Consider the following 23,653-nt stretch of genomic DNA (forward strand, 5'->3'; position numbering starts at 1 on the left):
CTCTGGCTTTTGGGCATCACCGACTTGGGTGGTCAAAGGTAGGGTCCAAGAATCGAGCGATTTGCTCATGCGGACTTGAAGAGTTTCTTTCTCCCCCTCAACTTTTTTTTTTTTTTAAAAAAAAACCTGGCGGTGCCACTCTTCTTGTACTATTTCAAGCTATAATGTCTTGAATAGTATGGGTCTTGGTCCCTCTCACTTGCGATTTTCTTGTTTGAAGAGGGAATGTGAAGTGGGTGATCAGTCACCGAGCCGCCCTTTGCGCCCTTTGCGCCCTGAAAGTCTGAAAGGGCTCCTCCAACGGACCGAACTGCTTTGATCGAAGCAGGAAAGCAAGACTGAGCCGCTGTTTTTTGACTCTGGGACAATTGCTTTAATTGACCTTTATCTGCTCTTTTTTGCATGTTGAACTTTTTTCAAAAGTTATTCTACTTATACTATAGGTACGCAACTTATCGCAGCTCATTCGACGACCACTTCGACCTACCGCCATCCGTTATCATCTAGGCCCATTGTCCTCCGAGACACCTGTTTCCGATTGAATACCTTACGACAGCTCGGACTTTAAGCGCCCCCGCTTTCCTCATCCAGCCACCAACGCGCCGACTCTGGTGTTCGCTACCGAGTGTCCGACCTTGCGACTCTCGACTGGTCAGCAAACGAGAAGGAAGCTGGACCTGGTATTACGAGGTTCAACCTGGAAGATTCAGAGGTACAGAAAAGCGAATCGTGCAAATCCAATTCAAGTTCCTGGACGGAGGGTTGTTTTTGCTGTGTTATCGGGTTGCTGGGACTGGAAGGCAGACAGCGGTACCTGCAGTTGTACCTGCTCTGTACGATACGATACATAAGGTACCTTAGCGGGGGGATCCACACCGCCTGCCGGACTTGGGCGAAGCGAGGCCCTTGATTTGCTCACAGCCCCAGGGTGGTCCACGCACTGAAGGTGACGAGAGTGCTTCGCCTATCAATGCCCTGCAACGGGCCCCAGCGTACACCTAAAGTACAGCGCAATGACACCACGGCACAACAACGTGAACCACGTCTACCATGGAGACATCCAGTGGGACGAATCTCTCCGACCGCCACCAGCTCCGCGGCTCTTTTCCCGTTCATCCTACGCATCCTACGCGTCCAAGGCCTCCAAGCGATCCTTCTACTCGTACACTTCGTCCTGCTTCGAAGCCGACGACGAGCGATCCGACACTCTCTCGTTTGCCGACTGGATCACCACCACCATGTCCGGCAGGATGAGTCCTGCCAACGCTGGCGACAACAGCGATTCCTACCCATACGGCGACGACACTGACGGCGACAGCAGCAGCGGCCTGCCTCCCCCACGATACCCCGGTGACGACACTCGCCCCACCAGCCAAAAGGAACTCGCGGGATGGTATGCCTATGCCTTTGCTGCTGAGGTCTATGTTATTTGCGGTCAGTATTATCACCATCAATTCCATCTTTTCGTCTGACTCTTTCAAGCTGACTGACATGTTTTGACAGGTATCGGTATGTTGATGCACCTATTGACACCAATCGTCCGAACTGCATGACTTACACGCACCCCTAAACAGGTTCCTTCATCCCAATTCTCCTCGAAAGTCTAGCTCGCGAAAATGGCGTCCTCCTCTCCGACCGATCGAAACCCTGCGGTTCCAGCTCCGATAAGCATACCACCTCTGCCGAAGGACAATGTGTCGTCTACGTACTTGGCATGGAAATCAACACGGCCAGCTTCGCCATGTACACGTTCAGCGTCAGCGTCCTGCTGCAAGCCTTGTTGGTCGTCAGCATAAGTTGCGCCGCGGACCATGGCAACTTTCGAAAGAAGCTGCTACTTGCCTTCGCATGGATTGGAAGCGCGTGTGTGATGGCCTACATCTTCATTAGCAAGAGCACTTATCTCATTGGTGCTCTGCTGGCCATCATTTCGAATACCTCGTTTGGTGCCTCCTTTGTGCTGCTGAACTCGTTCTTGCCGCTTTTGGTCAGGCATCACCCGGAGATCGATCAGGTTGGGGACTATGGCTCGCCAGGGTATGCGACTACCGAAGAGGGCGATGATGAGGACGATGAGTACCAGGAGGATAGCACGCGCAACTCGACGACTGCCTTGCTCGGAAGCCGAAGATACGATGAAGGCGAACCGCTTTCCCGAGTCCAGACGACTGAGGAGTTGACGTCTCGCGAACTGGAACTGTCCACGCAGATCTCAGCCAAGGGCATTGGCATCGGTTACATTGCCGGCTTGTTCCTGCAGTGCGTGGCCATCGCCATTCTGATCACACTGAAGAACACTACCTGGTCACAGCGGATCGTGCTTTGCGTTATCGGTGCATGGTGGGCCATCTTCACCATTCCAGCCGCCATGTGGTTACGACCACGTCCGGGACCTCCCCTACCCACCAAATCCAACACCGGAGGCGTCCGCGCCTTGTTCCACTACACCATCTACGCCTGGAAGTCCCTGTTCCGCACCATCCATCTCGCCCGGCGCCTCGTGGACATTGTTCTATTTCTAGCTGGCTGGTTCTTGCTTTCGGATGCCATTGCTACGACCTCGTCGACCGCCATTCTCTTTGCCAAAACCCAACTCCACATGGAACCCTGGGCTCTGGGTATGATCAACGTCATCTCTACTGCCTCGGGCATCCTCGGTGCCTTCTCGTGGTCCTTCATCTCCCGAAAATTCCGCCTCAAAGCCCATCAAACCATCTTGGCATGCATCGCCCTCTTTGAGCTCATCCCTCTCTACGGGCTTATGGGCTATCTCCCCTTTGTCCAAGCATGGGGCGTCGGTGGCTTGCAGCAGCCATGGGAGATGTACCCCCTCGCCGCCATCTACGGGTTCGTCCTCGGCGGCTTGTCAGGCTATTGCCGCTCTTTGTACGGAGAACTCATCCCGCCCGGATCCGAGGCCGCTTTTTATGCTCTTTATGCTATCACCGATAAAGGGTCGAGCGTGTTTGGACCGGCGATTGTGGGGGCGATTATCGATGCGAGCGGGGAGATCAGGCCGGCGTTTTGGTTCTTGGCGGCGATTGTGGGTACGCCGGCGCTGTTTATTTGGTTCATCAATGTGGAGAGGGGAAGGACGGAGGGAGAGGCGTTGGCAGAGATCATTGAGGGGTTTAAGCTGAGCGGACAGAATGGGCTCCACGGAAATGGGGCGGATGGATTGGCGGAGGACAGGAGGGGGAGTGATGCTAGTAGGGCGATTTTGGGGAGGTATGATGATGAGGATGAGGAGTGATGATAATGATGGTGTTTGATGATATGGTTATGTTGGGGATTATGATGAGTTATGGTGGGATTATCTGATGGTTAGGAGTTGGGTTGCTATATGCATAGCGCTGGCGTTGGCTTGTCTGTGTGGTGTTGCTGGTTTAAACGATGTTGTCTCTTATCTGTATTTGTGTACTTTTGCTGTAGATCACTGAATCTATCAAGTTTCTCTGGTCAGTTTGAGGCAAACAATTGTGTACATAATGTCATGTTGAAGACTCCTAGGTTGACGTTGTCAGTAAAGTTTGTGGGAATAGCGGCAAAGACTGACCCAAACGGGCAAACACAAACACAAAAAACAGTCAAATTGTGGGTAAAATGGCACAATCCGAGTTCGTGCTCTCAAGCGGGGAAGCTGGGGCCATCTTTCGCTATTATTGTAGCCGTCCACCAATAGTGTTCTCAGAATCTACCCAGGTTCTCCTCTTTGGAGCTCACCTTGGCGGCAGATGGTCATCGATCTAGGTGAATCACGTGGCTGAGTGCAACGGTTCTTTTTTTCTCAATCCGAAATGAATAGAAAGTTCATAGACAGTGTTCGTTGTAAATGGACGCGGTCTCGGATGGCAAGAGAGAGTTGGTTTACTTTACAGACAATAGACTCCTCGTATTGTACATTGAAGTTTCTCCATTCTGTTGTCCTATTGTCACGGCTATTGAGCAATCTATTCTCTTATTGTTACATAAGCGTTTTATTGACAGACTTGGTCGGGTACCCTTTGTTCAGACTTTTTGGGTCAATTGACTCAAGTTGACAATAAACTTGCCCCCGGCTTTTTTTGGCTTTGTTTTTTTTTCTTCTGCCACCCACTCCCCCCCGGTCAAGCTTGTCCAGTCGCAGACAGTTCCAGACCCTTTTTCCCCATTCCTCCTCGTCATCCACAAAGAACGTCAACCACGGTCGACAGACACAACACAGTCGCGGGTCGCGGATTCTTTCCCAATTCCTTCTCCCAACTACACTACCACCGCCATAACCACTTGTTGTCGTCCATCGCGCGTGCCGACTGAGTCAAGCGGACAAGTCATAACATAACACAACACAGGCCTTCTCCAACTGAAGTACAAAGTGGAAGTACTTCAGATTCTCCAAGGTTCACACCCACTTTTTTTTTTCCGGCATCGAACTGAACCTTGCAGGACGGGAGCTCGAACCTTGACCCGGCAACCTCGCGCCCGCGCCTGCGCCCGCGTTTCTCCTCGCACGACAAAGCCGAAGCCAACCACGTCACCTCAACCTTCTTCAGGTTCAGGCCGCTCTCCAACGTCGTCGCCGTCGCCCAACTCGAAAACCTTGACAACACCATACTTGTCGTCTCTACTTAGAGGAGAGGTAGCGCAACCTGAGGCGCATCTTTCATCCGTCGTTTCTTTACGCGCGACCCCACCCTTCTTCTCTTTCGTCGCATCTTCGCCATCGTCGTCGCAAGTCATCACCAACCTTTGCGCCACCAACTACCGGCACTTCACGGCATCGCCACCCTAGCCGAAGCGTAGCGCTCCTAGCTCGTTAGACCTTTGCTCTTCTACTACACTTACATTACTCAACAATGGCCTCCTCGCGCAAGAGACCAAGGGCGTCCGATGCCGACCGCCAGGACAGGGTGCAGGAACGGAAGGAGGATAAGGATAACACCCGAGCCGAATGCCCATTCCAAGTCCACATTGTCGACCCCGTGGTGGCAGAGAAGAAGAAGAACAAGAAGCGCAGACGCACGGTCGGAGGCAAGGCCGAGTCGATCGACGACGAGGACACCGACCCAGCGGATAAGATCCACTCTCAGCCGTCTCCCTTTCATCCGTCGGGCAAGTTCAAGACGTACCCGAACATGGATGTACACTACAAGGTCGAGCCGGCCAAGGATTGGACCGACATGACGAGGTACAACAGCTTTGTGTGTGAGTTTGGCCTTTGTTCCCTCTTCTCTCGCAGAAACTTCCGGTTTACTGACTACGATGAATCTACTAGTGAATAATGTTAAATACTATGCAGAGAACTTCATCTATGTCGCCAATGACCTGAGCATAAAGAAAAAGGACCCAAAACAAGGGGAAAAGGGACCGAACGACGAGGCAACGGCCCCGATACAAAGGCGGGACACCGAGTGGGTCGCCAGGATTCTCGAAATCCGCGCTAGGGACGAGCACCACGTCTTCGCCAGAGTTTACTGGATGTACTGGCCTGACGAGCTGCCGGCCAAGACGCGAGATAGGAAAAGGATTGTGGAGGGGAGACAGCCGTATCACGGGACGGGCGAGCTGATAGCGTCTAATCACAGTGAGTGGGCCACGACCAATTCCGGGTGAGGTAGATGTTGTGTGTTCGCTAACATGGCTGGCAGTGGATATCATCAATGTGGTCAGCGTTACCGAGCCCGCGATTGTAAAGCACTGGTTTGAGGAGAACGACGAGGAGACGCAGGATAGTCTGTACTGGCGACAGGCCTATGATGTGCGATCTCAGGAACTCTCGGTACGCGCTATCACATTCACCTTAGCCGTTCCATGCATAGATGCTGACAAGGATTTTATCATAGACCGTCGAACTCGTATGCGGCTGCAACACCCCAGCGAACCCTGACAAACTGCTAGTCGGCTGCTCTTCAGAATCATGTAAGAAATGGTTACACGAAGAATGCATCAAGGACCAAGCCTTAAGGGCAACCTACGAGCGACTTGGCACCGACAAGCCTCACATCCCAGTAAAGGAGGAGAAGGTGGACAAGAAACAGGAGGACGAGGACGACCAGAAAGAGGAAAGCAAAGCCAAGACGGAAGCAAACGGCGACACGCCGCAGCAGCAGCAGCAGCAGGAACGAGGAGAATCCGTGGACGTCAAAGCCGAGAAGGACACTACGCGAACCACCAACGGTAGCAACAACAGCAACGGCAACCGCGCCCTCAAAGCCGACAGCGAAGACGATGCCAAACCAGCGCCTTCCGAAGACACGCCCGACGCCGAAGCCGCAGAGGACGAGTCGACCGCCTCCGGACTAGCATTACGTTCAAGAAGAACAAGGACAGCAAGCGCAAAGGCATCCAGAACTACCACTCCAGCACCAGGATCAACGTCAACGACAACGACAACAACGACACTAATAAAATCAGAAGAAGGGCGAAAGAAACCCGGCCGACCCCGCAAAAAGGCTTTAGTTCCCCCTCCTCCTCCTCCTCCCCCCAGAGGAGGAGCCAGAGCTAAAGTGACCAACAAGGAAAGACCATGGGAAGGATTATTTGCTGTCACGCTCGAAATGAACGGGACGCCGTACCTGGAGTTTACGGATCTTCGCGCGGATGTGGTGGCGAGGGGCGGAGCGAAGACGTGGACGGAACCGATTACGTGTTTGGTGTGTGGTGTGTTGGTTAATTAGTAGCATGAGGTACGGACGTTGGTTGTTTTCGTGGTTTTGGTTGTCCTTGTCCGACTTTGAGACGTGGAGGCATGGAGGTACGGAGGCATGAGGATTGAACCGGGTTGATGAGGTTCCTGATGGGAAAAAGAGATGAAGCTGGGTTTGTGTCGGGTTGGGTTTGATGGGGGAGGTTGAGGTCCTTGAGGATTACTACCTTCCAAGCATGGAACCTAGAGATGGGCGGGAGAGGATGTGGGTGTGAGCGGGAGGACACCCTGCCCTGGTTTGTGCTCGAGTTGGTTGGCATGAAGTCAAGGCAGAGAGGTTGGAATGGGGATGGGAAAAATGGATTCCACGAGCGATCTAACCGGTGCTGAAACTATTGCTCACATGACACGACACAACAATAGAACGATATTTGCTACTACACATACGTTTTTGCTGCGGGATACCTACCTAGTGCTTGAATGGGATGGAGGAGGAAGAGGAGCGGCCTCGTTGGACGATGGAATGGAGGAGGAGCAAGATGGAAGAGGCTGAAAGAGGCTGAGGGACGAGTTGCTTCAGGATGTAGATACCTACCTACCTACCAGCTAGCTAGCGGAATAAGGATGATGGAAGCGAGTATACCTTTTTTGAAACCTTCTTCTTGGGTACCTTGGTACTTGAAATAGGTCTACGGCTTGAGTGGTGAATGATGTGAGGGTCAAGTGGTGGTGACTTGGAGACTCGAAGAGAAGAGAAAGCGAAAATTTCAGATCCAAATCCGTAGATCGAAAGAGGGTAGTAAGAATTGAGAAGGATGAGAAGTGAAAAAAAAAAAAAAAAAAAGAAGAATGAGAGGGATGATTACCTAGAAAGGAGGGAGAAATGTGCTAAATAAATGCTGCTAGGTGCTCATCATGTTAATGCCTCTTTAGCTCTACCTCGCTGCTATGTAACTACTAACTAACTACAACACATTACTCACTACTTGTAAGATACCTACCTACTGTTAGTTCCTGGTGTACACCCCTCTATCTTGGAGAGTTGAAGTTTACAAAGGTAGGCAGTGTGCTATCATTTTTCCCTATCGTTACTAATGCCACTCCAGACTTCTGTAAGTATTCCTTGTATGTACCTACCTACCTTACCTAGACGTATAATTAGTGATTTGCTAATAAGTAATTGAAACGTGCTGTTGGTTGCATTCGCGAATAACTGGGGTAACTTCAGGTGAAACATTGTGCAATGGTGTAAGTTGGACCGCTGCTGAGTTTCCGCTCAAGATCGAGACTTGTGAGATGATGACTAGCAAGATCCCCCGGCTAGGAGGGTGCTTAGTTGCCTCCTGGCGTTTTGGGTGGTCTGAATTCTGGTTAAGAGGAATAAGGTAAGGTGAGGTATTTGCGTATTTGGAATAGGGGGGTCAACTTGTCAAGTAGAGGTAGGTAACTGAAAGGAAGGAAGGAAGGAAGGAAGGAAACAGCTACACTTGTTTGGTTTGGTTTGCTTGGTGACTGGTGAGCTCTGACAAATATGCTTCAAAATCGAACTTTGCCGATTGAGCACGTCGTAAGGGGCGTCGAAGGGGAGGAAAATGGGATTATGGGAAGTCAATAAACCCCCTATTCTGTGCAAATGCCTCCAGGTTCGGCTTCTCTTCCGAGGAGCATGACTTAACTACAGCCTGTAAGTCTGCTCAACTTAAAGGCACAAAGCAGCCTCGACGAACCGACACCTTAGTCAAAGCCTACTTCAGTCCTGCCCAGTATTGCTGGTCACTTCTTGTTTGTCTCTCCATCTATTCTCATCAGTTAAAGACCCATTTTCTCTTGTTACAACTCCAGCTTTTGATGCCAGTCTAACAGTAAACGGTCCTGTCTATTTACAATACCAAAGCCGCTCACTTCCTGACACCGAGCAAGCTGGCTAGGTTAAAACGAACCTCCTCCACTATGGTCATGAGCATGGGGCGTCCGCCCGGGGTAAACGGCCGGCGCCGATCATGCTCTTCGGTCGAGAGCAAGCTTGCTGTCTGGGTCTTGGTTCCATCTTCCTCTTGATAATCGCTTTTTCTCTCCCCCCCCCCCTTTTTTTTTGGGGGGGGGGGGGGGGGGGGCGAGCTCGTTGGCGCTCTCGACACGCACGCCGCTTGATCTCAGCCCTGCCGGAATCCCCCAATGCGCACTTCGCAAATCTTTCGATGAGGAATTTGGCATGTTTCGCCATGTTCATTTTCTAATTACCTAAACGAATGAGGTCCCCGAATACATCCAGGGGCTGGTTGCCAATGATGGAATCTTTTGAGACCTAGGTATCACCGTGGTGCAGACTACCTAGGTAGCCAGGGAGCGCAGAAGAGGCCCTTTGATACAAACACTTTACTTTCACTTTCAAAGTTTTGACTCTCGGCTGTGGTCCAATTGATGCTGATTTCTTGTTCACTTCTCAGTGCTAACGGATGGAGGTAGACATCGCACATCAACCGTGTTCAAAAATGGAACGTAATTTCTTGAGGGAAGTTACCTAGGTAGGTATTGGTGTTTGGTAGGTAGAGGTAAGCGCCGCTTCTTGGGGCTCAATACAACTCAAGAAGGACTTGAGTGGTTCGACTACGTCCTTTCTTGCATGTCCTTTGAATTTGACCATCAGCAACAACTTCTCTTCTGAGACTCGCAGGTTACAAGCTTTTCCGAGGACATTGAACGTTCTCCTGCTTTGGTAGACGGGCAGGGACTCGGCTGGGGCTATCGTGTCGCCTCCCTTCTTGTCCATATGCATTCTTCCAACTTCATGCAACCATGAATGACCACCCGTTGACTTTTGCAATGGATCGAGATCTCTTCACCAAAAGCTTTCCTGCTCTGCGTAATACGAGAACGGCCGTTGTCCTACTCCCTGTTTGGCTACAGGTAGGTAGGTATCTAGTCTTACGCTCAGCCATCGACGACTTTCTGGCCAGGAACCCTGTTTTTGCTGCGGGACGGGGCGGAAATAAATATAAATAGGGAAATGAAGCGGAGAAGTAGGGATTTAACTAGGTACCATGAGACCACTGCCGACCATCAACACCTTCGCTTTATATCCCCAGATGGTTCTCCGTCAGACATTTCTTCGAGCGAGCTCATTCCTCAATGGCAGAGAAGTTCCGACTGTCAACAGCCGCATAAGCTGGCGGCGGAGAAGTGCTCCTAACAGGGGCGTGCAGTCTTGCGTTCAATGTTCCGAAAGAAGTAGCCTTGGACCTTGTAGTTTGGGTCGGACAGTCCAATTTCTTGAGTAGTACTGTGTATGAATTTCAAGTCCTCGTCCGGTTGCTCTGGGATCGCGGGGAGTTTCGGGCCAGGCTTACATGGTCCAAATTGTGGTAGCCAGCATGCTCCGGGTATCCCGTCTGAACCAGGATTGCATTGTTGTTGCTGCTGCCAGAGGAGGCCGAGTACCACGTTGTGTTCCTGTACCAGGAGACCTGCTTCCATGAACTTGATCACGGCCAGAGTCCTCTAACTTCCCTCTTCACCCGTTGCAATATCCCAAGCTAGATCGCACGGCGTTTGTCGGCGATTTTGTTGATGGCGGCACGCCACCAAAGCGTCAGCAGAGAAATCTGGAAACTAGGTACCTCTAAGTACCTGACAGGGACGCCCACGCAGCCATGGACTTACAGCCTCGGCGGTTCTCTTCTTTAGCACCGGCGAGCGACTTCTCGGAGATCATGGCCTCGTACGCCGTGATGAAGCACTGCATGAGATCCTTGGTCCCGCTCCTAGAATTGGGCTGCCCAGCGGATCATGAAGACCACATCGGCTCCGCTGCCATCCATCAGGACAAACCGCATCAGCATGATCTGGTAGTAGAGATTGACATCGTCTTGATGGCTGCTTGCACCTCACTTGGCCATTTTCATCCCAAGTGGGTCAGCTTCACTTTAAACCTGACCATGTTTCGATGAAAAGTTGATCAGTTCTTTCCAGATGGACGGCTGACTCGAAGTGTCCTTACTATAGCAGCCTTGATCGTGAGCCGTTCAAGAGCGAGCGAGATTAGGTAACCAACCTCTAGCGACGAAGGCAGCGCTGACCAGGAGGGAGATTCGAAGGAGGAACAAGCAAGATTTGAGGCCACCTTGGAGTTCGAAGCAATGCTGATAAACGACGGGAGGCATATGATGCATAACAGCAAGTCTCCTGATCCCAAACTCAGGCTGTACGCTTCAAGTTGCTTGTCAATGAGCGTGGCCGATCATAGGTAGTCGTCCAGCATCATGTGCTTGCGGCATGATCTCGGTCTTGAACACACATTGCCTTGCCATCGTCTTCTTATCCATGAGTGTCGCATAGGTGGCTTTCTTTCCTTTGCAAGCCACAACGTCGCGTTTGCTGCCAAAAGAATTTCAGACCAGACACATCAACTCCACCGAAAGAACAACAAAGGACAAACCCACGCGACAGTCCAGCGCCTAGGAGAGGAGCACACCGGCAAACCAACCCATCTCGCTGGAGCCATTGCGGCGACGGTCAACGCACAGATCTCGTTTGTGTGTGAGGTTTGCGCAGGCCTCACTTGGGATACAAAAAAGGAATTTGGACGCGCATTGCCAATGTCTTCGAATACACTACTTCTCCAACAGCAGAGGTAACCACTACGGCAGCAACCACCGCAGCACCGACAGCAGCCGGCAAGCTCTACGCAATGGATCAAAGAAACATTGAACGTCTGGACTGCAGGTGCCCAAGCAATCTCCACAGCAACATGAAAACATCATTTTACTCGTGTATTTCAATGTTGTTCAAACGCCTCGGAAAGATGGAATAGTACCTCTGATGGGGACGGGAGGTATCGGCACAGGAATATTGACGTTGTCCAACAAGTGGTATACGGTACAACTGGTACTTTGATAGAGGTAGACTATGCGCGGGAGATTACGGAGAATCTAGCCAAAGTTCGGATGGAAGTCAGCTTGGCAAGGGGTAAGTGATCAAGGATTTCCATGAGACGGCGATATAGACAGGATTATTTCACCGGATGACACTTGCGATATCCACCAGGACAGAATATTTCAGACGGTCACGCCCACTATTATTTCTCTTTGGGCGGATAGGTTGATCAAAGGGCAAGAGTCCGGCTCAAAGTCAGGACACGGGTTTAGGACCAGCGAGTATCATTTAATAATAGAGGTACCTTGACAAGGACGGATGTTACCCCAGTTGTGTTCGTCGAATGGCTTCTATGCCGGCCGCGACGTTCAATCAGTCTGCTTTGTGGACGGTTGCTAGAAGTTACCTCTAGGTACCTACACCTCCGTCTACATCACTTTCGGCGTTGACATCTCGGGTGTACTCGAGAACGAAATCTTTGCTCTGGCCAATGGCTTCGTTTTGGTCCGTGACGTACTTCGATAGAAAGTCCGTTGCGTTTCTGTATACATCAACGCTGTTCGCCGCGGCAAGTCTGTTGGCAGCTTCTATTGCTAGGTACTGCGTCTGCTGTCTTGATGACTGCGAGAGTCGTGCTCCAACAGTTTTGTCATGTGTTGTGACAGTAGAGAAGATCATCAACAATAACATGACCGCACCTGTGACAGGCACCATGGTTGGGATCTTACTAGGTACCTCTAGAGGTACTCAGGGAGACATTCATCAGAATGGAACTCCATCAACACGCTACCGCTGGACACCGGTTGTATGCAACAGCTATATGGCTCGACAGGGTTGCCAGATTGTTGCTGTCATGGATCGAACAGTTTGATGTCACCGCCGGAGTTTGAGATAACCCCCAAGGAACAAACAACCCACCGCCGCGCAGCGTCGAAGGTGCACTCTGCTGACCAAGCACTCACTCCATCGTCAACGAACTGTCACTGTCAACCGACAACATCACACGCAACCGTCACCCACACACACACACTGTCACCAGGATGGATGAAATCGACGCACAGGAGTACCCCTTCCAGGAACACCTTCAGAATGGCGATGACGACTTGGTACCCGACAACCTGGGCAGACTCGTTGTGCAGGCATGCTGGCAGCCCACATGTGAACTGGACCACCATACCGGCGCGCGGCGAGCTGGCAGTGATTACCATCCCTGGGAAAGGGGAGTTGTGCATTCATTGTCGTCTGTGGGCTTTGACCGCCCCAGAGAGAAAATGTTTTATTGCAAGCGCTTGCAGCCCGCGCCATCGGGGTACAGCCGGTTTTACCGGTATAGATACTGTTGAATAGGGGTATGAGGGTTTGATGGTAGATCTGATGAAAGGCCGGAGATAAAAGGTACCTGTATGGAAATGTAGGCAGATACGTATCATTAGTGGCCATGGAGTTTACATCTTTATACTAGTTGAATATCTATACGGGTGTACGGTAGTACCCTTTGAAGGGGGGGGAGCATTGTGGAAGGAGCGTTATACGTACGAACCATAGATCCGTACGGACCATAGACTACGAGAATGTTGTTCTTTTCGTTTTTTTTTTTTTTTTTTTTTTTTTTTTTTTTTTTTTTTTTTTTTACACGATAGGGGGCATTGACGCAAGATTTCCCGCTAGGGAGGGAAGGTCTCTCTCTCTCTCTCTTTTCTGGGACGATCAGGATCATCATCATCAGATAGATCAATGAATCCATTACCTAAGCCATGCTGATTCACGCATCATCTGAGGTTCGAAAGAAATAAGTGTACCTAGTTCGTCATCGCTGGGCCAAGCGGGTAGAACCCAGGTCTGTATCACTTCGATACGCACATCCCGGTAAAGTGTGGTTGGCCCGATAGTGCTTGGAAGAAGTTAACATCTCTGATATGTTGCTCCATCTCTCGGCGAAAAGCAAAGGAGTATGCGCGCGTCGATGTGAAATACCGCCAGTCGTCGCAGCTCCCGGACGGGACCGTGTTCCAAACATTTTCTCTCCGGGGCAGTTGGCAACAGCAGGCGGCAGTTCCAGTATGCCCAATGTATAAACCCGGCTTTCCCAGGCCTTTGGGTTAGAAAGTTGTCCTGATCAATTAACACACTTTTCAGATATCTGATCAAGGTAATTGATTCGTAAGCGCGTATCCCCTATACGCCGTATTGGAGATCACTGCGTCGTATCCGGACGTACTGAGCTCGCCAATCGTGTGGCTCAGCAGGTTGTCACGATACTTCTAGGTAGGTAGATTATGAGGACTGACGTTTGTTAGGTTCCTTTCAGCAGATTTGGTCAAACTCGGTTGCTGCTGCCTTTCAATTAGGAGAGTTCTGGGAAGGAAATTACATGTACATAGGTCTATATATGGGAAGCGGAAATAATCATGGCGACCAAGATCATGTCGATGTGGTCATTGGGGAACAGCCTTTCCCAGAGATGGCAGTCGTAAACAGGGAAGGCAGGCCACTTGGGTCAAGGTGTTCAACCTGCATTAGGTTGGGATTGTCTTGAACACGTGAATACCTCTAGGTACCAAGATATTGAGTTCCATTCACCCCTCTTTACCGCCCAGTGCTTTTCTTCCTCGATCTTGCAACTGTTTGGATGTTTGCCACCAGAATCGAGCAGCAGATGCGAGATGTTGATGCCGAGAACAACTGAACGGACTTTGCACGCGGAGTGCGGAATTCTTGACGACACTTCATCTCCCTTCGTCGGTCGAGCGGCTCGGAACAACCGACGGCATAAAGTCACAGCACCGCATGCCTTCCAACTTTTTTCCAAGCTTGTAGGACCAAGATGAACGCACCAGGCAGCATTCATGCATGCAGAATGTCATTCCGCCAACTTCCCCAAGCAATAAAAAACAGGCGGCTCGATGCCTCTTGTTCACTTGACTTGGTCACAGACCGAGCCGCAGATCGAGCCGCAGACTCCAGATGCAGCACCAGAAGGTACAGAAGGTACCAGAAAGAAGGAGAACATGAATAGTGTAGGTAGGTAAGCAGGACACAGACACCTTCATCGCAGGTATAAAAAGAATGGTCCCCCCCCCATTCCCCAAATTTCCGTGCTCTCCTCTTTCCTTCTCAAAAACACCACCCATTCAACCAAAGCTCTTCCTCCACCACTCCAAACAATCAGCTTGGTTCAAAATGCGATCAAGGCTCCGAACCTCCACGTGGCCCAGACCCGTATGCATGACTTGAGGTTGCCTTTGCACATCAAGCTTGCCAACCGCATATGGTCAAGCCTGCTTCTCGACAACTCGATGAACCACGGCGAGAAGAAAAGAAAAGAAAAGAAAAGGCCGACACCGACACAGGCGGAACAACACTTTTTGTCCCTTTGGGCTTCTTTTCGTCACTCTCGACAACTCATTATGCCTGCCTGGCCTGATCACTGCTCAGAAGATTCAACAAAGTGAGTACCTTACAATCGCAGAAAACGACGCTTCGCTTTGTACTAACGAACTGATGGAGTATAGAGCACCCCGGGCAATCTAGCAGACGCCATCTGCAAATGTCAATCACGAGCTGCTGCCACAAGTCAAGCCCCGACTGCAAGCTGGCCACCCATGACAGGTACCGCCGTGCCAGTTGAACCTGAGGTAATTCCGCCGTATCGCTCCAAACCGATAGCCATGACTCTGACAAGTGCCCAGAGTAAAGGGTGAGCTAGTCGATCTTGCCTAAGCCATAGGGAAGTTCCGTTCCAAAAGGGCACTTCTGCCCCGTGTGGCGAAAGGGAAGCCGCCCGGTTAACATTCCGGCACCTGGAGATGTTATGGGTTTTGCGCGGCAACGCAACTGAACGCGGAGACGACGACGACGACGACGACGGGGGTTCGGCCGGCCGGCCGACCACCACCAGATTGTTTATTCCGGTACAACAGCCGATGCTACCTCGAAACTACCCGAGTTCCTCAATTTATGGGAACTCAATGCGAGATAGCATGGATTTGCGGGACGGAACGTTCGAAACTACCCACCGTTCACCCGAATTCCTCAATTTACAGCACGCGCTGGATCAAATCCTTTGCAGACGACTTATTTGTGCTCTAAGCAGTAGAGTAGCCTGGTTGTTACGATTTTTCTGAGGGTAAGCCCTCCTTCGCCTAGATTTCCCATCGGTCAGGATCCCAGGACAGAACGATCGAAACTACCCATCGTTCTCCCGAATTCCTCAATTTACAGCAACTCAAAGAGCGGCATCATGGAATTCCAGGACCGAACGTTCGAAACTACCCGAATTCCTCAATTTCGGCGGCGACTCAATGAGAGATACCATGGATTTCCGGGACGGAACGTTCGAAACTAGCCGCCGGTGTCCCGAATTCCTCAATTTACAGCAGGGGTCGGCGCGGTCGTCCTGAAGGATGTTGGGATGGATCGGGATTGTGACCGAATACGACCAAATCATTCGAAGCCACCTCACGCCGCTGTGTTGGGATTATGGAGCTGTGTATAACCGTGGGCGTGTTTCTGAGGGGTAGTGCGCGGATGAATTGGTTATGGGAGATGGGATTGAAAGGAGACTGGTTCAGGGCGGGAGTTGGGTGTTGGGGGAAAGTGCTAGGCGGGCACTTTTGGGTAAGGGGATATTGATCCCGTTTTGTTGGTAGACAATGGAGGTGTCATTGTTAGTCAACGGGTGAATGATAGTAGGGTTGTTGGGATAGGGAAATACATATCTGCGGGTTGAATGAGTCTGCTGTGAAAGACGGGAGTGAAAAAGTGGATGGGACATGTTCAATAGTCGACGTGAATGGAATAAGTAACTGGACGCTTTGTTCATTCCATCTTTCGCCTGCTTGAATGGTGAACGATACCGCGCGATCGTTGCAAACATGTTCAACTTATATCCATTTAAGTCCACCTCTGCATTAGATTAGAGCTTGGAAGCAGGTCCAGAAGCCTCAAATTCGACCTTGTTCTTGCAAGTGCCAACCTTCTCGAGCTCCACCTCGACAACATCACCATTCTTGAGCCAAAGCTGGGGCTTGCGGCCCATACCGACACCCTGAGGACTGTTTGTTATACGTCAGCATTTCTCTCGTCATCCCTCCTCACAACCATTTCCCCAGGGGGGAGAAGAAATAGGCACTCACGTTCCAGTCCAGATGACATCACCCGGCAACAGTGTCGTCCCCCGGCTCAAAAAGGCAATCGTCTTCTTGACCGAGAAGATCATATCCGCCGTGCTGCTCTCCTGCACCGTCTTCCCATTCAACTTTGTGCTAATCTTGAGCGTCTGCGGATCCTTGATGAGATCCTTGCTGACGATACCCGGACCAAACGGCGCCCACCCATCGAACCCCTTTCCGAGGGACCATTGCCCACCACCGCGCTTAATCTGCCAATCCCGATGACTGACGTCGTTACCGACAGCATAGCCCAGGACGTAATCGAGCGCCTGGTCCTCTGACACGTCGCGGCAGCGCTTGCCAATGATGGCGACCAGCTCACACTCGTAATCCAGGCCTTCGCCCTCCTGCGCCATGCGGGAGATGGGGATGGGGTCGGTGGGGCCCGAGAGCGAGGTGACGGGCTTGTAGAAGAGGACGGGGTAGGTGGGGATGGGCATGTTGGCTTCGCGGGCGTGTTGCTCGTAGTTGAGACCCAGGCAGCGGACGGTGCGGACGTCCTCCGGGGCCAAGGGGGACAAGAGGAGGCGGATGTCGGCCACTTGGTCGGTTACGGTGTAGGAGCCAAAGATGTCGCCGGTGATGAGACGGGCTTGCTTGGCGGCCCGGATGTCGGAGACACCCTGGGGGAGGAGGGCGTCGCCGTAGTAGGTGCGGCCGTCGCGGGCGAGGAAGCGGATGAGGCGCTGTGGTGTGATGTTGTTAGCTTGACATTTAGGTGTTGTTGTTGAGGTGAGACAACTTACAGTGAAGGAGGCCATTGTGACTTGAGCTATTCGAATATGAGCGGTGAGGTGGTGAGTGAGAGGAAAGGGGATTTAAGTCAGTGAAGACTGAGAAGTGGAAGTGACATTGAAGGCATTTATAATCCAGCTGGAGATGGTACAAGTGAACGTTAGTGCCCCGGACTCGGAGTGGATAGTGCATTCCACTTGCCGCAGTGGGCGATCTGCGGGTATCGGCGGCGGGGGAGCAGCGGTACCTACTGTACTTCCATCCGTCAACCGCCGGTTCACGGCTCGCTGGCTGTTAGTGGCTACCCCACTCTACAGCCTCAAACGCGTGTAAGAGGAAGTCGACAGCATCATGAGAAGATAGCGCTTCGGGTAAAGAATAACGACTAGAAGATGTCAGTGTCTGGTCTCATAAGGATTAAACCCATCGTGAATAAAGAATGCCGGGGCCGGGAACCCCTCGCTCTCCACGTTAGCGCTCGGCCCCCCGGGGTAAGCTCTGCCGAGGTCTCCAGTTGGTGTCACTAACAATTAATCTAGCTGGTGATGCCGTGCCGAGCTCTCCGCCAATCCCGTGTCTTTGCGTCATAACAATTTTCAAGATTCACCACCACCACCACCACCACCACCACCACCGACGCCACCAATCTTCACCCTCTCAACTGTAGCAGAATCCCTCCTTTAACCAGCTGGGTCTTGACCTCTGTACTAATACAAAGGCAACAGCATCACTATGGCCCGCTTGTCTGGTCTGCAGAAGGAGGTCCTCGGACTCTACCGCAAGTGCCTGCGCGAGTGCTGCAAAAAGCCGGAAGCCACCCGGGCTCACTTCAAGGCCTTTGCTAGGTGAGATTTCCTGTAGATACTCACCTCGACATGACGCTAATCCGGATGTAGAACCGAGTTTGAAAAGAACATCAAGGTCGACAAGAGAGACTTCTCCGCCATCGAGTTCCTCCTGCGCAAGGGGTCGCGCCAGCTGGAAATGTATGCTTCGCCCGGAGTCAAGGATATCAGATAGCTACCGACCGAGGGAAGCTTCCTTCACTTTTTCACTCGTCATCATCACTCCTTCTCCTCCCGCTGGCGGCTCCTTATATTTAATCCCACTTGCTTCTTTCTCTCCGTCCCCTCCATGGTCTCAACTGAGTGGCATGACTGGCCCCTTCTGTCCTCAGCCTTCCCGTCTTGATCCAAACAACAACAACAACATCCGCACATCATCTGTCAGTCATTTCCAGCAGACCTCCCCACGACTTTGAACAATTCCCTCTTGGATCTGCCCCTCTTGGATTAAAATGGCCCGACAATGCCTGCATACAACTTAGCTTAGAAAGGAAGTCCGCACCGTCGGCCCAAGATCAACACCGCCTCTCCCTCCCGCAGTCCCAGTGTCGCCCGCCGCGCAGCCGACCAAGTCTTTCGCAAACCCCTCAGTCTGTCCTTCCAAAAACTCCGTCGAGCTCAGGCCAAGCGGCACGCCATCAAAGTCCGTGTCTCGTCTGTCCGCTCCAACGGGAGCCAGAACCGTCTTTCTTCGGGGTCCTCGAGAAAAAGGTCGCCGTATCAGCGCAGCAAGCCTAGCCCTCCAAAGCGTGGGAATGGTGGTGCTATACCGGTGATCTGGCAGGATATCGACTACAAAGGAGGCCCGAGACATCTGGACAAGAGTCACGGTTCGTATTCCAAGGTTACACCCTATGATGCCTCCTCTTCGCAGGAAGACCAGCACTGTTGCCTGGGAAGCCCGTCCAAGAAAGATGCGGAGAAACCACCCGGAGCGTACTGGGGAGAGCTTCCAAAATCACCTGTGAAATCACCGCCCAAGGTCCCCAAGCCGCCAGCCAAAGAGCCACTGTTACACATCAGCAGAGATAAGCGATCCGTCATCCAGTTGCGACCCCTTCCTCCCCCGCCTGAAGGCCCGAGTGCTCCAATGCCGAAGCCAAGACCAAGTCCAGGTACACCAACTCCAAGAGGAAAAGCTCCCGTGAGACCGGCTCCCGTCAGACCGGGGGCATCACAGCTGCGCAAGCTTCCACTGCATCCTCAGACGTGGGTCCCTCCCGAGACCTGGGGTTCCACTAACAGACGGCTCAAACCTCACAGGAAAGGCTCTGGTAGTAAAGACCGCGTCCACGCATCATCATCCAACAGCCGCCATATTGTATCCCGCTTCTGCAACCGTCGACGAGCGTTGAATAGGTCGAAAGAGCCCCAGGAGGCACAATCGACGGGCGGTGCTCGCAAGATTCCAGATTCTCCTGCTTATGTCGGTGAGACGCATGAATCCATTCGCACGGTGAATCAGCTTCTCCCCTACCGAGACCAGTTCCGAGAAGCCGGGCTTGCGGTGACATCCAAGGAGCAAAGGGCATACCACCGGAGAGGCAAACTCGCACCTTTGCTTGGGAAGATGTCACCACCAGGAAGTGAATGGCTGAGACTAGACGGAGGTACCGAGACTAAGGAGCTCAACAATGAGATGATCGACGGTGGCCTTAGTAAGAAAGATGACTCTCCCTCTCCTATCAATGTTGAACAGATATCACAGAAGAGCGGAGAATACAAGCCACCCAACGCGTCATTGTCACCACCACCCAATTCAACAACAACGCCAGAAGCAGTGTTTTCAGACGGCGAAGCATCATCCCCAGAGCGCCAGCCTCCCTCGATCCCCGACGAAGAGAAGAAAGGAAACACCCTACCAACAACCAACCCACCACCTGCACCAAAAGTCCAGGGCATTTCAAACTCCAACAAATCCCTCCCTGCCCTTCCTCGCGTCTTTTCCCAAGTCCTAGTCCGACACGGAAGTGGTCTCTCGCGCAACTCCAGCTGGAGCGCAGCCATGCGTCAATTCCCGCCTACCATTGTGGAACAAAAGGAACCATCACCAGACAAACAACAGCAACAAAAAGTCATTAACCATGGTCGTCAACAAAACACCACCACCACCCCATCCATTCGGTCCACTGCCACCACCACCAGTTACGGAACGGCCATTATCATCCAGCCAGCAGCAAAGAGTTACGGCCAATTACTGATACGCAATACCAAACGAAACAGCGTTAGCGAAGCCACTGTTATCGCCAAAACTCCCCATCCCAGTATCGTATCAAGCATAGAGGTGCCGGAGAGTGTCAGATCCGGACCCGGCACGCTTTCATGCTTAGATAAAGCTCTTGATGAAGCTGTGCGACGGATGCAAGCCATGGGGGAGAGTGTAGCTACTTCTACTCCTTCCAGTACAATCAAGTCATCGCCGAAATCGAAACAAAACAAAGTGACGGGGAAACATCAACGATCCACGAGCAGCAAAACTGCGCCGTCTCCGTCGCAGAGGTTGCAAAAAGCTGCGGCGTTGAGGAGGCAGAAGATGGTGCTGAGTGGTACATGTGCGGTGGGGGGTAATCGCAGTCCGCGGTCAAAGCCTCCTTCTCTGGCCAGCACGGTGGAAAGGGAGGAGGAGCAAGGAGGTGGAACGACGACGGCATCGCCCACGCCGGAAGTGGGAGAAGCAATGGCTGTGGTTATTCCCAGGGCGCCGTCGTCAAGGCCACCACCTCCCAGTCCGGAGTCGTCGTCGGTGTTGGCTTCTATTGAAGTGCACTGTCCGCCGTTTACGGTTCCAGATTCAGCTTCGGCGACGATGACGTATATCACCGGAATTGAAGGTCGCGCGCCGCTACGGATTACTCGCCCTGAATCGCGTCATGGTCATGGTCATGATTCCGCTGCGGTTCCTTCACTCTCACCTTCTAGACTTGGGCCGGAGAGTAAATCTCGGCGGAATTCCCGGGAACTTGATAAGGGACAGGCACAACGGTTTCGGGTTAGTAAGCGGAGTAGCTTTGTCTCCAGCCAGCGTTTCCCGACTCAACGTCCATCTCAACGCCTTTCTCATCGTCCCCCTTCTCAACGAACAAGCTCCCAGCATCCCCCTTCTCAGCGTCCTTCTCGTCGTCTTTCTTCTCATCGTCCCCCAACCCCATCCTCCCGCTCCTCCTCACTCCTGCACAACTTCTTCACCACCCAGAACCCGTCATCCATCAAAGAGGGAAGTAAAAGGAAGAGAAGAAATAGACCGCCCTCCAACCATCCAGACCGCCACCTCCCCGCGACCGATATCCTCAAAGGGCTACAAATCATGTGCGCCGCGTCGGCAGACGAAGAACTAGATGCGTGGTTTCGACATAAGACGGGGTTGCGGCTGAGGCGGTTCTTGGTGGATTTGAGGACGTTTGAGGAGGTGTTGTGAGGGGGGGGTAGGGGGGAGGGTTAATTTCTGACGAAAGTAGATGGGAAGAAAGAAAGCGGGAAAAAATAGCCGAAGTGGGAGGGGGAGAAAAAGTAGGAGTGGATGGAGAGCAGACTTGATGCAAAAGAAAAAAAAAAAAAATGATTGGGGGCGGAGGGAAACTAAAAAAAAAGACGGGTGAGTGACTTTGACCTACAGGAACTTCAGGAAGGGAATTGAAGGGGGGTGGGAGGGGGGGAGCGGGAAGGAGTGTTATTATGTGAAGGCTTAAGAGAGGGGGGAAGGAAGTGGGCGATGGGATCAAAGCGGGGAGGTGATAAATGGATGGATGGAATGATGGAGCAGATGGAGCAGGGAGAGGGAGAGGGAGAGAGAATGCAGTAGGGAGAGAGAATAAAGTAGTGGAAGAGAGAACAAAGTATAAACAACAAGAAGCATAAGAATTGAGACCAGGAAGAAGAAGAAGAGAAAGACAGAACCCCCCCCCCCCACACACACACACACATACACACATACACTATAGACGCATAGCAAGGGGATTAATCATTCAGGATAATACAAGCAAACAATCATCATTGAACATGAAGTCTGGTAACAAATGAAGATATGTTTTTTCTTTTCTTTTTAAGGGAAGCAAATCGACGTACGCTGGGAAGGGAATTACATACCTACAGGAGGGATTATGATGGGAGGGAGTTGAGGGGAGGGGGAAGGTGTGTACCTCTAGCAGCACAATGGAAATGGGGGAACGTCGGAGCATAGCTACCTCTAGGGATGGATGGGAATGGAGAAAAAACAAAATAGACGACGCTCAAACTCACTCAGATCAAAAAGAGACTCTGTAGTAGTAAAATAGTATAAAACTGGAGTAGTGATGCGCGGAGAGGGCTGTTGGTGGGGACGCACCAAAGCACACCAAACGCGGTACCTATTCTAGTGGAAGACTTGAGGCAATCAAGTTATCTGGCTCCACGAGTACCTAAAAGGTACTTAGGTGGTAAGGATACGCAACTTTGGCATATATGATCTGAGGCGTTGATATGAAGGACTTGAATAGAATGCAGACGTCGAAGAGACTTGCTGAGAATAAGAAGAGGACTTGGGATCATTATGAAAGTGCAGCAAGCATGTCGTGAAACTAGCCAAGTTTTTAGATTCATTTTCTTCCTTAGCAAATAACCGATTTAAGTTCCGATCGAGACTCCCCCTCTCGGTCCAAGGTGTCTCCCATCACGTCTTTCTTTTGAGAATTGAGAAGACAACGATCAACCCGGCTATCCCCAGACTGTCAAATCAACAGAAACAACCCCATGCCGTAACCCATGATCATCAGCTGAAGGATGCTAGATTAACCGTCAACCCGCGAAGTGAGCCTGGAGAGAAAACAAGAGGCTCCTCGTTGGCAACAGAAAAGGAAAGCAGCAGCTACAAGTCACTCAAGCCGCAAGACCACACAGTCATAGCCTCGCTTGGAACCACAATCATTCAACTCAATTAACGAGCTACAGACTGCGGCCCTATGCACCTAAAGATGCAGTAACTATGAATCCCTAAACGAACGATAATGCTCATCCATAAGGATCATGTTTGGTCACACTACCTTAACGATACATCCCACTAGCCACGGGTTTATCCACCTGACTTGGGTATAGCCGAGAGTCTCTCCGTGTTGGAACGTCTATCCTCGATCTTCCCACTCCCTTTCAGATGCGCCAAAGTCCCAGGTACCATGAAGCTAGAGATAGGTAAAATAAATCATCCTCCCGCCATACAGTATAAGGTTAAAGATGACACTAACTTCCAATCAAGTATAAGAACAAAAAGTGTGTTTCCTTGGACTCCCGAAACAAATGCAGCTGTAATATCAAACACCCATAAAGTTAGACTAAAAACTCTTTTGCGCCGCACGCATAAACACAAAAACATAAAAACGGCCTTCTCAAAACGTCAAAGTCATGCCTCCAACTGGGATACTTTTGGGTTTTCACAA

At 51.5% G+C, this 23,653-nt stretch overlaps 6 protein-coding genes across 6 annotated transcripts; 3 read left to right on the top strand and 3 right to left on the bottom strand.

Moving 5' to 3' along the window:
- Positions 1-1,013: 1,013 nt before the first annotated feature.
- B0T23DRAFT_321469 (vacuole effluxer Atg22 like-domain-containing protein) lies at positions 1,014-3,253 on the top strand (the record flags this gene model as incomplete). The annotated part of the gene is made up of 2 exons (XM_062835238.1): positions 1,014-1,434; positions 1,575-3,253. The coding sequence occupies 2 exons, from the start codon at positions 1,014-1,016 to the stop codon at positions 3,251-3,253; spliced, it is 2,100 nt and encodes a 699-aa protein (XP_062691224.1).
- Positions 3,254-4,714: 1,461 nt separating this feature from the next.
- On the top strand, positions 4,715-6,812 carry B0T23DRAFT_203444 (uncharacterized protein). The gene is made up of 4 exons (XM_062833427.1): positions 4,715-5,184; positions 5,255-5,563; positions 5,628-5,758; positions 5,823-6,812. The coding sequence occupies exons 1-4, from the start codon at positions 4,836-4,838 to the stop codon at positions 6,654-6,656; spliced, it is 1,623 nt and encodes a 540-aa protein (XP_062691225.1). The 5' UTR covers positions 4,715-4,835; the 3' UTR covers positions 6,657-6,812.
- Positions 6,813-9,744: 2,932 nt separating this feature from the next.
- Positions 9,745-10,367, bottom strand: B0T23DRAFT_398039 (uncharacterized protein; the record flags this gene model as incomplete). Its single annotated transcript, XM_062838332.1, has 3 exons — positions 9,745-9,905; positions 9,973-10,089; positions 10,286-10,367. 3 exons carry the CDS (start codon positions 10,365-10,367, stop codon positions 9,745-9,747), a joined length of 360 nt encoding a protein of 119 aa, XP_062691226.1.
- Positions 10,368-11,905: 1,538 nt separating this feature from the next.
- B0T23DRAFT_398040 (uncharacterized protein) lies at positions 11,906-13,514 on the bottom strand (the record flags this gene model as incomplete). Its single annotated transcript, XM_062838333.1, has 4 exons — positions 11,906-12,234; positions 12,528-12,707; positions 13,034-13,060; positions 13,358-13,514. The coding sequence occupies 4 exons, from the start codon at positions 13,512-13,514 to the stop codon at positions 11,906-11,908; spliced, it is 693 nt and encodes a 230-aa protein (XP_062691227.1).
- A 2,679-nt stretch (positions 13,515-16,193) lies between these two features.
- On the bottom strand, positions 16,194-17,571 carry B0T23DRAFT_422227 (uncharacterized protein). The gene is made up of 3 exons (XM_062839794.1): positions 17,415-17,571; positions 16,633-17,354; positions 16,194-16,551 (listed from the first exon to the last, which is right to left on the bottom strand). Exons 1-3 carry the CDS (start codon positions 17,427-17,429, stop codon positions 16,413-16,415), a joined length of 876 nt encoding a protein of 291 aa, XP_062691228.1. The 5' UTR covers positions 17,430-17,571; the 3' UTR covers positions 16,194-16,412.
- A 444-nt stretch (positions 17,572-18,015) lies between these two features.
- B0T23DRAFT_455526 (uncharacterized protein) lies at positions 18,016-21,663 on the top strand (the record flags this gene model as incomplete). The annotated part of the gene is made up of 4 exons (XM_062841242.1): positions 18,016-18,248; positions 18,300-18,389; positions 18,789-21,181; positions 21,509-21,663. The coding sequence occupies exons 1-4, from the start codon at positions 18,136-18,138 to the stop codon at positions 21,661-21,663; spliced, it is 2,751 nt and encodes a 916-aa protein (XP_062691229.1). The 5' UTR covers positions 18,016-18,135.
- Positions 21,664-23,653: the final 1,990 nt, after the last annotated feature.

This window comes from Neurospora hispaniola (genome assembly GCF_033458365.1).
Source record: "Neurospora hispaniola strain FGSC 10403 chromosome Unknown B0T23scaffold_6, whole genome shotgun sequence".
Lineage (NCBI taxonomy): Eukaryota > Fungi > Ascomycota > Sordariomycetes > Sordariales > Sordariaceae > Neurospora > Neurospora hispaniola.

Bases quoted from the DNA above. Each gene is read 5' to 3' on its own strand.
- B0T23DRAFT_203444 (XM_062833427.1), top strand. From the start codon at position 4,836: ATGGCCTCCTCGCGCAAGAGACCAAGGGCGTCCGATGCCGACCGCCAG. The intron at 5,185-5,254 runs GTGAGTTTGGCC...TGAATCTACTAG, and splicing joins GAGGTACAACAGCTTTGTGT to TGAATAATGTTAAATACTAT. The intron at 5,564-5,627 runs GTGAGTGGGCCA...CATGGCTGGCAG, and splicing joins GCTGATAGCGTCTAATCACA to TGGATATCATCAATGTGGTC.
- B0T23DRAFT_422227 (XM_062839794.1), bottom strand. The intron at 16,552-16,632 runs GTGAGTGCCTAT...TATAACAAACAG, and splicing joins GATGTCATCTGGACTGGAAC to TCCTCAGGGTGTCGGTATGG.